At 36.1% G+C, this 14723-nt stretch overlaps 1 protein-coding gene across 5 annotated transcripts in view; it reads right to left on the reverse strand.

The window, feature by feature from the left end:
• Positions 1-14723, reverse strand: part of LOC134527486 (cytoplasmic dynein 2 intermediate chain 1) — a 266130-nt gene that overhangs the window by 97357 nt on the left and 154050 nt on the right. For 4 of the 5 annotated variants that reach the window (XM_063360204.1, XM_063360203.1, XM_063360202.1 and 1 more), the window contains one exon: positions 9767-9879. The exons of the other annotated variant lie outside the window; for it this stretch is intronic. In XM_063360204.1, the coding sequence (XP_063216274.1) occupies positions 9767-9879 (113 nt within the window). The remainder of the gene's footprint in view (positions 1-9766; positions 9880-14723) is intronic. 5 annotated transcript variants of the gene reach the window in all.

The raw sequence follows: 14723 nt of genomic DNA on the forward strand, positions 1-14723 counted from the left end.
AAAACGCCAGGTGTTGCAAGTCACCAGCACCTGTGATGAGTGTCAGAAGGCGAAACCCTCTGGGGAAAAACTCCATGGTACTTTGCAAGCCATCATACCAAGTGCTCCAATGGAATTGGTAGCATTAGATTTGTTTGGTCCATTGCCCAAATCGAAAGGAGGGGTACAGTATATTTTTGTGATACAAGACATATATACCAAATATACTAAATTATTTGCTATAGTAAATCCGACAGCCAAAGTTGTGTTGGCTAAACTGAAGTTATTTATCGACAACATTGGAAAACCTACTACAATCTTATCCGACCATGGTACACAATTTACTAGCATAGTCTGGCAGGAGGGTGTAAGAAAATTGGGATGTATACCCACTATGATATCAGTGAGACATCCTCAATCCAATCCGGTTGAAAGACAAATGAGATCGCTAAATTGTCTGTTGAGATCATTTTGTCACAATGCCCAGAAATCATGGCGTGACAAATTACCCTACATCGAGTGCATATTAAACCACACTGTACATTGTACAACCGGAGTAACTCCTGCGGAAGCCTTAAGCTTGGATAGGTCCGTGGCGATACGACCTGATTACATACCCAGATGTGACGACGACACAGATCTAGAAGAACTACCTACAGGGGAAGAGGTAAAAAGCTTCATTAACAGGAAACTAACCTCTGAAGCAGCAGCGAGAGCCAAGCGCAAGCCTGTTTCGAGAAAACAAGGATTTGAAATTGGTGAACTTGTGTTACGAAAGACCATGCCTGTCAGCCGCAAGTGGATTGGCGTGACTAAGAAGTTGTTTTTGCTATTCGAAGGTCCCTACCAAGTCACAGGGAAAGTACATGAGAACTGCTATGCTTTAGCTGATCCTACCACTGGTCAGTCAACAGGACGGCATAATATTACCCAGCTACGTCCATACAAACAACCTGAGATCAGGCACTGAATTTGGCCTCAGTCAACAGTCAAGTAGTCAAAATGATATGGGGTGAAGCAGAAATACTGACAGCTGAATATTTATTTGTTGATTATAAATATGTGTGTATTGAAATTATGTGGTAATACGCCAAGTGTGTACTTATGTGATGATGAATTGCCATCACACCCATGGGAAGTGTGTGAAGGCAGATACCTGTACCAATATATGATGGAAGTGTAATACCTATCATTTCCCTGTGTCGAGGCGAAAGGTAGAAACCTAGCCCGCACTGAAGGGAATATTGCAACAGTGTATACTGACAGAGTTCAGTAAGTGTCTATACCAATGTATATGTGTAACACTATACATGTTGTTTGGTCACACCGAATGTGTGATTGTACATGGTACACTGCAGATCAACGACTCTACTGTGTGGCAACATCATCACTATCATACACATCAAGCTGTGTTTTACATGGTACTATGTTATGGTTTATGATTTGGAAAAGCTGGAAGAACATATGCTAACACTACCTGTTATGAAGATTGCAAAAACTGACGAGTATGCCTATGGGTTAGAATGTACAGGGCAAGTTTTTTTTAAAAAAAAAAAAAAAAAAAAAAAAATCTCTTTTGTCATATGGCCAATGCAGCAAAGCCTATTGTAACTTGTATAATGAATGTAAACCGTTATGTAAACAATTTTAGCCTATTAACCGTTATTGCTATTGTTAATTTAATTAAGTATCTATAATAAACTAATGAGAACTAGTTTTAATGACAATTAGTAAAAAATTTTTTTATGGATGAAACAATTTTCGTATAATCTAATATTGATCTGAAGCTGATACTAATTCGTGAGCAAACGTTAAGAAAAGAAGATATGGACCAGTAATGTTACACACAATCGTGTAGTAAGGCTGTATTAGACTGTGTGATACATAAACACGAGTGAGATCAGGAGAATATAAGCAGTGACGAACGATAAGGTCCGACCCACCTGTGGAGAGTGTTGTGGAGCTGGCCGACAAAAGGTGCAGGGTGGCCACAAGCATGCCTACTGCCTCAGTCGTCAAGATAACCTCGCGCGCTCCCGACCAGCGTCGTCGATTGCCTGTATTGACGTAATGTCGCGGCAGGTGCCGAGGGACCGTGATGTCACATAGCCGTGCGATGATGCCTTATGGAAACGCCCGGATGGTGAGCAACAGGTGTGTCGGGGTGCCGAGGTGACATCTTACCCAGTGGAACCCCAACTGCTGCACTCCGTCCTGGTCGGTGAATACATGCAGAATGTGTGCAACGTGGTATAAAATTTTCGTTGTCATACTCAACTCATGTATCCCATCCACGTCGTGTTGTGCCATGTTTTTTTTTTTTTTCCGAGCAACGATTTACTTTTAACACTTCTCCGGCCATGTGAATGGTAAAATAAGGTTTTGTGTAAGACGATTTGATTGTGTTAGCAAGCCGCTGGACATGCATCCCACATCCTAATCGCCTGAAGCTATTCTGTACTGACACTTTTCCGTACAGATATGATATTTTAATTTGTGAAATTATTTTAGTAATTACTGTTGATATTTATCTATGTTTATTTTTCAATACTAACATACGGTCTACTATAGTCGAACGCTATGATATTTTGTCTTTGGTGAAAAGAAAACAATGTAATATGTGAAGTTTGATGGATATTTGTTCATTGGAAGAAAATGATTAAAAACAAATATGTCTGTGTAAGTAATGCTTACATGCATTTTATATTCATTGGATCCTTACAAAATCTACGAATATGATATATAAATTATTGGTTATTCTGCTGGACAATGAATTACGGACAGTACATCGAATAGGTCCAAATCTAGTTATGATAATAATTAGTCCCGTATGAAATTAAAAATATTGCAATAGTAAAATAAATTTCATACCAGGATAACCTCAATTGTAATAAAATACACCGTAAACTCAGGGGTCTCAGTGTAGATTCCTTTTTTTGAACTCCGACTGATAACGCTAGCCACATACATACATATATATATATGCAGTTTGGTATTTATCTAACTTAGGAAATCTCTGTGAATTAATGTAAACATATAAATGTGCAATAATTAGAACTGAAGACTTTTAATGGAAAAGGACACTTGATAATTTTCTATAAGTCCCAGCCTAAATTCCTGATTATTAGCAAGAGATAAATGCTCACGAATTAGTATTTAACTTACCATTTTTCAACTAAATAGTCAGTAACAAAGTTTCAAGTAACATTACATAATCTCACCTAGACAGTACAGTCATATACCATTACAACGATTTCCATCCAATACGAACAAATGTTTAATTCCCACCAATAATAAGATATACATTATTTTTATTTATTTATTTCCAGTTTAAGATTTGCCCATAAACTTATTTTCCCGTATAAAACAATGTTCACCTTTCCCTCACTTAGCACGACTTATTCATTCCTAAAAATGCTTGTGTTATTCGAAATCGCGTATTCTGAAGCATTAGTTTCCATAAATAGCAAGGCTAATTTATTTAATGTGTGCCCAAATTGTGTAGGAAAATACAGTAGAACCCTGTTATAATGAATCTGAAGGGAGTAGTTTATATGTTCACTATAGAGGGGAAACTTTATATCTGGGAAAACTTTTATATTGGCAATACATACTCAAAAGCAAAATCTTAACTACACATAGGCCTAAAAGACAAGAAAATAACGAATGAAAATACGCAAAGCAACAGTTTTATGAGCAAATGCAGATATTATTTTTAATACACTATACATGTACAAACTTTCTATTAATGGTTTTTCAACATCTGCATATTTTCCTTTTTTCAGGCGTTTAATAGGTACTCTGTGATGATATTATTTTTAATACACTATACATGTACAAACTTTCTATTAATGGTTTTTCAACATCTGCATATTTTCCTTTTTTCAGGCGTTTAATAGGTACTCTGTGATGTATTCGCAGCTTGAGAAAGAAGATTGTTCAGCTTGTTTAATATTGTACTTAATGTGGATGTTGTAATTCCCAGTTCCTTTGCTATTAACACGTGCGGGACAGTGGGGTTAAAGTCTACCTTTTCAATAATGTCTAGTTTATCTCGCACAGATAATGCCTTACGTTTTTTACCGCGTTTTTCACCCTTTTTTATGTACGTATTTCTTATTGAAGCACATTTGCAGCTTAATAAAACAAAATTCTTTTTACCGTCAAAAGTAAATAAACAAAAAATAACGAGTCTGACGCATCAAAGATCACTACGTATCATTTAGTATCGCAGTTGCTAAAGTTGGAACGAAATTTTCTCACTTTCTATGGAAAAATTTAGTCCACAGAGGTCTATCTAGTGGTAGTCTTACGAACCTTACTCGATCAAAATGTCCGAAACGTAAACGATAAAAATGAGACGTAAAAATATTGAATTTGCTGCTATAATGTACATACGTATTTGTGTGGCGGTAATTTATTTTTAATTTTGATAACATATTAAATGTACACGCGTTCGCCCATTCAGGGAAAACTATTTTTTATTTTCACCAGACTGATCACCATTTCTGGCTACACGTAGCATACCGAGGCCACTCGAATACGACTTGTTTATAATATAAACGGTGGTCAATCGAGTAGCGTATTGCGGAGAAAAACTTCAATGTGATCCAAAATAGACGTTTTGAGAAAAAAACTTGTAATTATATGAAAATATAGAGATAAATGTGCATTATGTCGGCAAAATTTGTTCGTGGTACGCGGGAAAACGTATCAACATTGACAAAAGTTGTACGCTATATCCAATAAATTAATACATAACCTCACATCATTTTGCCGGGACTGAGACGGAAATTCACAATAAACGGGAATTCATTATAGGCGGGTTCACTATAAACGGGTTCTACTGTATACTTAAACGTAATATAGTGCATTGAATAACACTTAACTATAAATATGTCACAGCATTTATCTTTATATGCCTCCCATCGCACCTTGTATGACCAATACGACACCATGTAACGGGAGATACGTGGTTATGTACTTTATCGTCAGTCGGCTGGCTGACTTGCCCGGCCGGGCGTGACCTTCAACTCACGTCGCGTACCTTTTCTAAACCTTTTTTAACTGACAGTGAAACCTATATTTCTGTCCGGATAATTACATTTTAATTCTTCAAAAATTAAAGTGCTTATTCGTATATCAAAACCTGGTTCACACCAATTCTGTCATGCCAATTATTATTTTTTGCATTGCAACATTCATTTAACAACCTTTTCCACGTTAATCATCTGTTCAATTCTGTTCCAGAATCAAATATCAAATATATTCCCGCTAGTACAACAAACAGCAAAAGACTTATGCAAATAAACTTTTGGTAAGAGTCCTTATTTTGTACGATTGTGCACACAGTTGACTTGCTTAAAACTAAAGTGCAACCAAAAAAAAGTATGGCCTTCATGACAATCTGCACGCCGTTATACTTCTAGTTTTGTCTCAAATACTTGAACACGATGCATTATGAGTGATCAAGCACGTACAGTTACCAGCAGCTGAATGGGTAGGCGTTGCTTTTGTTTGTGTGAATTCCCTGCCACTGGCTAGACTGAGTTCATGGCCAGGCGACAACGGTACGGCAAGGCGGCATATGCGCGGACGTAAAAACATTTGGTCCTTTACACTCCATATCCGCAATTTAACTTGCCATAGCTGATGTTTGTACAACAGCCGATAGCGTAGACAGACCTGCGAGTGCATCTCTTCCCCACTTGTTTGGCTAACTGTATCCCATGGCACATCTGTTGTTTACAGAAGTTGAAACAAACTTCATGGCGTTGTGCTCGACTTTTTTTTTTGCCTGCCGAGATTTTGTGCTAACTGAAATTGACAGATGTGCTATTCAAGACTGAGGCAGTAAAATTCAAATCGCGCTGAATGAATCAGCGCAATCTGAAGACGTGCTAAGTGAGGGTAGGTGTATTTTAAAGTTGAAAACCAATATTTGTTAGGATATTATCAATTACTTATTTAATTAACAGAAATACAAAGTTGGTAATATATAAAGTTTCTTTCAAAGACTTTTTAATCTTACAGTCTTTATCTGAAACACATTAATATTTGGTTAAGTTGATTACTGTATAGAGTGCGCTTGCATAGTCCAATATTGATATTGATAGGTTGCCTATTGCATGCAATGCACACGCTCTGTCTCATGCAGTGAACTACATTTAATAGCCCACATTCTTTCATTGTTAGTCTGTACAACGATGATGTAATGGAGGTAGATTTCACCATGAAAATAAAATTATGCTTTAAGGTTTCGTTTATCGAAATCTCACGTAGACAGTGCCCTTCCCTTGTTTTGTAGGTTATGTGTGCAAAGTTTCAACTCAATCGGATGAACGATGCGTGAGCGTATAAAAGACGAACACACAAACATTTATTTTTATTTATAAGATTTAATTTTTTCTTTAATCATAAAACAAATAGGTGCGAACATAGGATCACAATGGTATGCCGAACCATATATATATAGTACATTGCATCAGATAATATAGTACACTATAAGGGATTGTGCTACAAATTATTGTATGCTATACCCAAAATTATGGTATGTGACGGCAGATTATTACCATAGCGCTGGAATGGCAGTGAGATGCAGAGATGATATATTTATCTTGGTTTCAGACAACTAGTGTTTGAATAACTATATATCTTACTTCTTCATTGTGTTTTATTGTTGTTAAATCTGTTAGATTATCAACAAGACATTTTTAAAGTGTACAAATATGAACTCCTGTCACTGTTGTAGCTGCCTTCAAGCAGAAAGAAAAAAAATAACCAAGTATCTCGGAGGCCCCATGCTGATTCAGCAATCTAAACAAAGTTTCCTTTCTTCTGTCCACTTGCCCTCCCTCTAAAAGCTTCTAGGTCACAAGAGGTACTTAACTTCACATCTCTCTCATTACTCCAGCGTTGACTGGCTGAGTTTATTCATCATTCCCACCCCCTTCTCCCATAGGATGTTTTTTCCTTCAAATGCCCTTCTCATAGAGTAAATATGGGTATACCAGAGAGGAAACAGCAATGTTACTCTAGGGTCACTTATTTTTTTAGGCTCTCTTTACACACAAATTCTCCCAAATTATAAATTTTACTATCGGCATCACTGTCACAAGAGATAGCGCTGCTCCTGGTGGCATTTGCTATTACAGCTGCATATATGGAGGGATATTCAAAATGAAATTTTAATATTTCAATTATTAAAATTTCAAAGTGACAAAAATGCAAATAATGTTATGAACTTAGTATAAACAAATATTTGATTATATAATTAGTCTTTATAGTAAGTTCATTACATTATTTACAATTTTTGATTTGAAATTTTGAAAATTGAAGCATATTATTTAATTGTAAACAATACTTCTTTTTTATTTTATTATTTTATTACTCTGGGTTTAATTACTAGCAGAAACTTGGGAATAGTGTTGAATATTTTTTTTTCTCCATAGTTTGAGTACTAGGGGTTTGTTATTCTTTTGTCTATATAAATATTCTTTGATAACACAACCATAAATATTTGTTTTAATTTATGTGAGGTGAACCAATTTTATGATGAACTATGAATTGTGACATCAGAGGGTTAAGATGCTGTGCAAAAAATTGCAATAATTTCTATTGTACTGAATGTGGTCCTCAGGTTTTTAAATTTCAAAAAGACATAAGGTGGTAAATATAAAATTGCAATTTAGAAGGCAAATTTAAGAAAAATAAATTAAGAGCTCCACAATGCAAGATACCTACATGAAACATTGTAGGGTTGAATCAATATGTAGCTCCTTACTGAACCATTTAACACAATGAATTCTTGAAATGTGCATCTAAAACAATTACAGCTATTTTTCTTTAACTCCTCATAATGCAGCTTAAAAATCTACGGTGACATATTATAACATATTATCTGCGGTAATTAATTACAAAAGGGACCAAGACATAAAAACAAACTTCAGAAGAATTATATTTTCATTTCAAGTAATATTCAGCATCATAAGTGTTTGAAAAAAGTATATTTCAAATTTTAATATTTTATTCATGGAAAAGCTGTGACGTGAGAATTTTACCGAAATTACTTCACTATATTTTTCACGTAGTTAACCTAACAACCCATCCACACTATTATAAAGACTTCTTAAAGTAGCTAACATAAACTACTGACTTGTTAAAACTGGCTGTTCTACAGAATTACTTTAAACTAAAAATTGTAATGTACTCATAGTTTAAGTTTTGCAATTTTACTGAAGTTATACTACTAGTAATATGGTACAAAAGCATTTGTAAAAAACCAGAATTTTATATTTATCGCAGTATGTCTTTTTGAAATTTAGAAACCTGAGGACCACACACAACAGAATATAAATTATTGCAACATTTTGCCCAGCACTTTAACCTTCCGATGCCAACCATAGTTCTATGAAAATTTGTTTACCTTGCAAAAATAAAATAAAAATTTGCTGGTTGTTTTAACAAAGACATTATAACCGCTATTTCGTCATGTGCTGAAATAATTTTGGACCCCATTAGTTTTTGTTGGGACGAATAACAAAAATCAATGAAAATACGACAAAAACAAAAATGTATTCAAAATATTTTAGGTAAAACATAAATAGTAAAATATTTTCTTTTAAAATAAATTATAATACACTAATAACCATTTTGAAATTCAAAAACAGCTTAAAACTTATTTTGTCATTACTAAATTTTTTATGAATATGCTAGTACTTGTAGAGAGGGCCCAAAAAAATAAGTGATCGTTCCCTCCCTATCCAGTGTCACGCCTGGTCACGCCAGCCTCAGAACTTCCACCCCAGTCAACAAAATTTTTTCCAGCCACAGATTTTCAAGCCAAATGACCCAATGTTAATAATAAATGATTCCAGTATTCTGAGGGGTTGGGTTTTGCAAGACAAGGAATCCTTTCATTATTTCCTGGATATAAATAGCTACTCACTTTTATTAAATATTTATTAAATAAGTATTCAATTTGGCTTCTCTGAAAATAGTTTGTTGTAAGTAGGATATATAAGTAGAATTAATTTTTGGTTTATAAGAGTAAAAATTATTCTCAGCATATGTGATGTGTACAGTTTTTCTACTGTCAACACTGTATGATTACCGTATTTACTCGCGTAAAGGCCCCGCCCGCGTATAAGCCCCCCTCCTTGTTTTGTAAACATTTTTGAGAAAAAATTTAAAAAAGTGTTTTTCTGGGTTTATCTGAGGGCAGGGCAGCTTGGTATGCATCAAACAACAAGCCATGTATTGTGAGCGGCGGGAGGTGATTTTGTAAGTGTCCGTTCTCAGTAGGACCGTCGTGAGGCATGCCAGACGTAAGCAGTTAGTCCTATCTCAAACGACATAAAGATAAAGAAAGCTGGACTCGCGCGCTGCCGCTGTGTTGATGTGGAGTGTTGTCGTAGAAGAAGAGGGGAAGTGAAGGAGGAAGGGAAGTGGGTCAAGGATTCTAACACTCCTTTGTCTGGTTGGGTGGCTAGCTGGCAGGAGGGAGGTTAAGCCACGCCTCTGCCTCTCTCCCCCCTGTCTTAGCGCTGCCACTCCCCCCTGCGGAGTCGTTGCCTCTCTCTCTCCCTCCTGCCGCGTCGCTGCCTCCCCCGCCTACCTAATTCGAACAAAGACGCACAACTTGAAAAGAAAAATATATTTTTTCCTCCAAATTCGCGTATAGGCCCCCTCCCCTTTTTTGGAGTCAAAATTTGGGAAAAAAAGGGGGGCCTTTACGCGAGTAAATACGGTATTATCTTTGCTAACTTCATGGAAAATAAGAATATACCTGCAATGGTGAGAATTCACCCATGCCGCTGCTATCATTTTGGACATCAGCTTCTATCACTGGCTGGAGTGAAACAATAGGGCCCAGATGCCCTTCACTTTTGAGAATTTCAGCTGAAAAAAAAAAAAACTTAAAAACAGGCAACACTACAAGAAAACATACCAAACTGAGTTTCGTGCAAAAGGGAAATTAATGACTGTCCACTTGTTATCTATCTTGTTTCATATGGTTTGCTTTGTCAAGCGCATGCTATATTTTATCATTTCAGTAGTCATGATAACAATTCAAAGTAATTAAATCTTTGGCAGCTCTGATACTGGCACAAAGTAGTCATCCATTAACAGCTGCTGGTTTCTCAATGTGTATTTTTATTATTTGTATATGCCTTTCCTTAACCATGAAAAAAAAAATTCTATTACCTTTGGTTTTATGTTTGTACAGATGAAAATATCAAAACTTTGTCTGTTCAAAGTCAATACCACTTCTTTTCTTGAGCATTTGAAACTTTGTAATGGATTTACTTTTGGAAACGATTGTTGTACGATGAAAGTATTGTTGAGTACAAACTTGTCTCAAATACTAACTCATGACAGGAATATCTTTCTTAGAGCCTGATGTGGGAGAGACAGTTGTTGGATAAGAATATTACGCCTCCACTTCCAAATTTTCGTGCAAAACAATTGGTTAGCAGAATCATAAGCTGACAAAATTCAAAGGAAGTCCAGGCCACATTTTCTTCGAATGATCAATAATACTTCTTTGATTAGTTCATTTTCAAGGAGCAACGATAGGTTTGATAACCCGTGGTTGCCTCTCTTCACATTGTTCACTGCATTTGTTCAAATAATTATCATTTGACATACAAGAATGCAGCTCTAGAAAGATGGTTTTAAATTACTAAGAATGCGCTAATAAAAAACATTAAGCAAGAATCTATTATTTACTCAGATATCGGTGTATCTTGTCCCCTTTTCCCGCTTCAGAGTAAAAGGATACAACTCCCACACCCGGCCCACGTTTGCGTCTAACATTACTGATACAAAAAATTATATAAATTGTGCAAAAATTCTGACTTAAAAATTCTATCAGATTGTAGGCAAAATTCATATAAAACATATACCATTTAAAATGACTTAACACATGTACTTTCAAAAAAAAAAAAAAAAGCATGGAAGGTGTTTTTTTGAATAAGCAGTCCACAAAAGATTAAAGATTTTTTTTTTTGCACTTTATTTTTCGACTGATTTCTTATCTTTTTTTACAAAATCAAAACTCATTAGAAAAACTTATTTTCATATGCAGAAATAACAAGACAGTGAGACAGGTTTCTTTATATATATATATATATGAGTGTTTATATATATATATATATATATATAAACACTCATATCAATTATACATAAAATATATATATATATAAAAGATAAATAAAAGCTATGATTATAATATAAGGCTCATAGCAAAACAAATATTATCTGCTACATTCACATAAATTCTATTACAACTTGGCCACGCTTCCATTTCATACTAAAATAATATTACAATAAAATACAATATTCATAAATATGCATATAAAAACAATACTAAGGAAAAATCTCAAAATTCTGGGAGCTCCTCACTTTGCTACCACAAGACATCTTGCTACTAACATAATTTACAACGCTAAGAAAAATTACAAACATTAGTTTCTCTTGAAAAAAAAACCTGTTAACAGTTCTGTGTCGGGCAAAGTCTAAGTTTGTAAAGTGCACTGGAAACCAGTTCAAAATAGCAGTGACGTCACAAACCCCACTACTTTATCACCGCGTTACTAATTGCCGCAATACACTCATGCTAATTCTTCCACTCTTTGCATTATGTCTACGGACTTCCAATGCAAGTTTTTTTTGACAGAAACCAAACAGACATTAGCGCACAGTTACTAGTTCAATCTGTTTATTTTATCAGCGTGGGATCCAAACAACCATTCAAAAACATATACCGTAAGTCCGTGACCACTTACTTGTCATCCTCGGTTCTGCCTCTTACCTGAGCACCTCGCTAACATAGCTGCAACTTACGTGCTCAGTCGTAAGGCTGTTTCCAGATGTGAAGCACTTGCATGTAGAAATCCGCACAAAAGTTCAACTAGCACGGTGTAGCACTCTTCTCTCACTTGGTAATTCACAGAATTATTTAACACGCAGCACACCGCGTATTGACATAACGTCAGACAAAAGTATTTTATTTTATACACCACTATTAAAAACCCGGTGCCAGAAACACGCTTGAAACGCACATGCAACAGCGTGCCGCGTCCGTCCGGCTCACTGGCTCAGCCATCAACGTCTGAACAACTGCGGTCAACCACCACTGACGTCACGCCCTCTAACGGCCATTGACACACTCAAAGTTCTGACCCCAATTATTTTCTCGTAACAGTCCAAACCTTTTAAACTCTAATAAATATGTAACAAAATTTTAAATAAAAAGTTACTAAAAAAACTTAGTAAAAAATATTGACAACATTTTATATATTACAAGCTTACACTTGATTAAAATTTCTAGAGGCAACTAAAACTTTCTGGAAGTGGTGGCCTTCGGCCAGAGCCTATCGGCCAACCAGGAATAAAAATGGTAATAAACCATTTAACTTAAAATATTTAAAATAGATAAAAAATAACCTTAAACTATTATGTAACAAAAATATTAATATAAAAAAATATGATTGTCTTAAAAACATAATTAGGCCAAATAATGTGACGGAAATGCCACAAATCTTTCCCCACTCCTATATATATATATATATATATATATATATATATATATATATATATATATATATATATATATATATATATATATATATATATATATATATATATATATATATATATATATATATATATATATATATATATATATATATTGTTTGGCGTGCTTTTGTATACTCCATTTTTTTTTAAATAAACGTACTTTTTACTAAAGGGTTTTGTTGTTATGAATAACTTTACCTAAAAAAAATTTTTTTTTCGCATAAACGTCGCACTCCTACTTTTCTAACTTGATTTTGACATGGCAGCGGCCTAACGGTCCTTATGCTAAGCGGGGGTTCGCGTTGATACATGTACTGAGATTAATTTGTGGGCGCCACCGTGCAAGGGGCACGGACCTGGGAGAGACACTTTTTCAGGGCCGTGACGTCGCCCATGTGAGGCATGATTTTAACCCCTCTAAAGCCAATCCTAGTACACGCCACTGGTCCGCTCTCAGCGTCGGGTACGCTCTTCACCTAAGCAGTTGGCTTTTACGGCGTCCCACATGCCGTCACACTCAGGATGTTGAAATAAACAAATACAAATAAAATCGTATGCCCTGGTTTATTAGTTGCTACTTCGCCTACACCTTTGATTATATCACACAACGCCTGCGGCACGAATTGGTTCACGTGGTGCGACCTGACCACTCATACAATTATTTAAACAGTCCCCCCGACCGAGAGAAGCCCCATGGAATTACGAACGAAAGATTTAAGATGATTAAGATTTAACAGAATTACTTAGCAGTGCAGGCAAGCGGTGAGGTCCCCGGGGTGCTGATGCGTCGGCTCTGGGTCGGTGCTGGTGAAGTGAGCTCAGGGCTCTGCTAGCCTAACATGGCGTCTTCGCGCCGAACCAATTACCGTTATACATATTTACGATTACGTGCCACAGGAAGCTACAGGTAAAACATGAAATACTATTAATAATTACATTACGTAATGCATGATAAAAACTATGAACTAAAATTACAACAATTTATTATTAATGATAACCAGTCCGGCTTCGGCAGACTTCGGTTCGCATTGTGCATGTTCGGTAAGTCTTTTCGTTGTTTATGCCTTAACTAAATATTAATTACTAAAAGTACATAAAACACTCCCGGACGATCTACCGTCACACACCACTTGGGGAAAAATAAGCAAAAAAGAATTACAATGTTTATCTCTAGTTAAAGGGGTGTGGGGCACTGCTGCTACAGCGCCCTCTTGACGTCCGTGGAGCGCTATTCAAACACAACCACCCGACTACGTACTCAAGACGGAGCGGCTGCCAGTACGGGAAGTGGGACGGTGGTGAGGGGAAAGTTGGCGGAGGCTGACCAGGCTTCTGGGGCACAGGCCCAGATGACGTCAATTTTAGTATAAAATGAACGACGATTGTGAGATAAAACACAGTAATCTCTTGTACTTCCAAATCCCTTATAATTTGCTTAAACGCTTTCATTTTAGGAGGGGCACACTGATATGGGCGGTACTTAACCGGTTTGTCGTCCATAAGTTCAATTTTATAAGGTAACAATTCACACTTGCCCACTCGTATGGTGATGACATCACTAAAATCATTTATCACATCTTGAATTTTATCAATTTCACCCTCACTCAACCTTTATTTCGCTCCCTCTATTCCATCACACAAGACTCTTGGTTTCCCTTTTGGCCTTTCTAGAGTCAAATGTACCTTAGGTTCTAACATAAAATTTAACTTTTTCTCTTTACAATTATAAGGGCCTTAGTTTCCCCTAAAAAATCCATTCCTAGTATTAATTCACAAATTAAATCTGGAATTACCCCGAATTCTTGGTCCCAGGAGAATTTCTCATTTTTTATATGCAATTTCGCCATTAAACTGCAAGCCTGTGATTGCCCACCCGCCAATTGAACTATTCCCCTATTTTTTCTGGAATTTTAACCTTTTGTTTTTCTTCACCAGCTCACTTATCAATAACAGCGCTCATCTCTTCATCGTACCAGTTAACCTTCACACAAAAATTGTTAGTTTCTCGTATCACCGCCAAGTGGTGTTTGTCCCCAAACCTTAATTTCTTATTCATCGGCGCATACGACAATACCGTCCCAAATGGCCCACACGCCCACAGTAAACCCACCGCACTACACCGCACTACACTGTCTGCGCACATGACCTTTTTCACCACATGC

The sequence above is a fragment of the Bacillus rossius genome, chromosome 1 (genome assembly GCF_032445375.1).
Source record: "Bacillus rossius redtenbacheri isolate Brsri chromosome 1, Brsri_v3, whole genome shotgun sequence".
NCBI lineage: Eukaryota > Metazoa > Arthropoda > Insecta > Phasmatodea > Bacillidae > Bacillus > Bacillus rossius.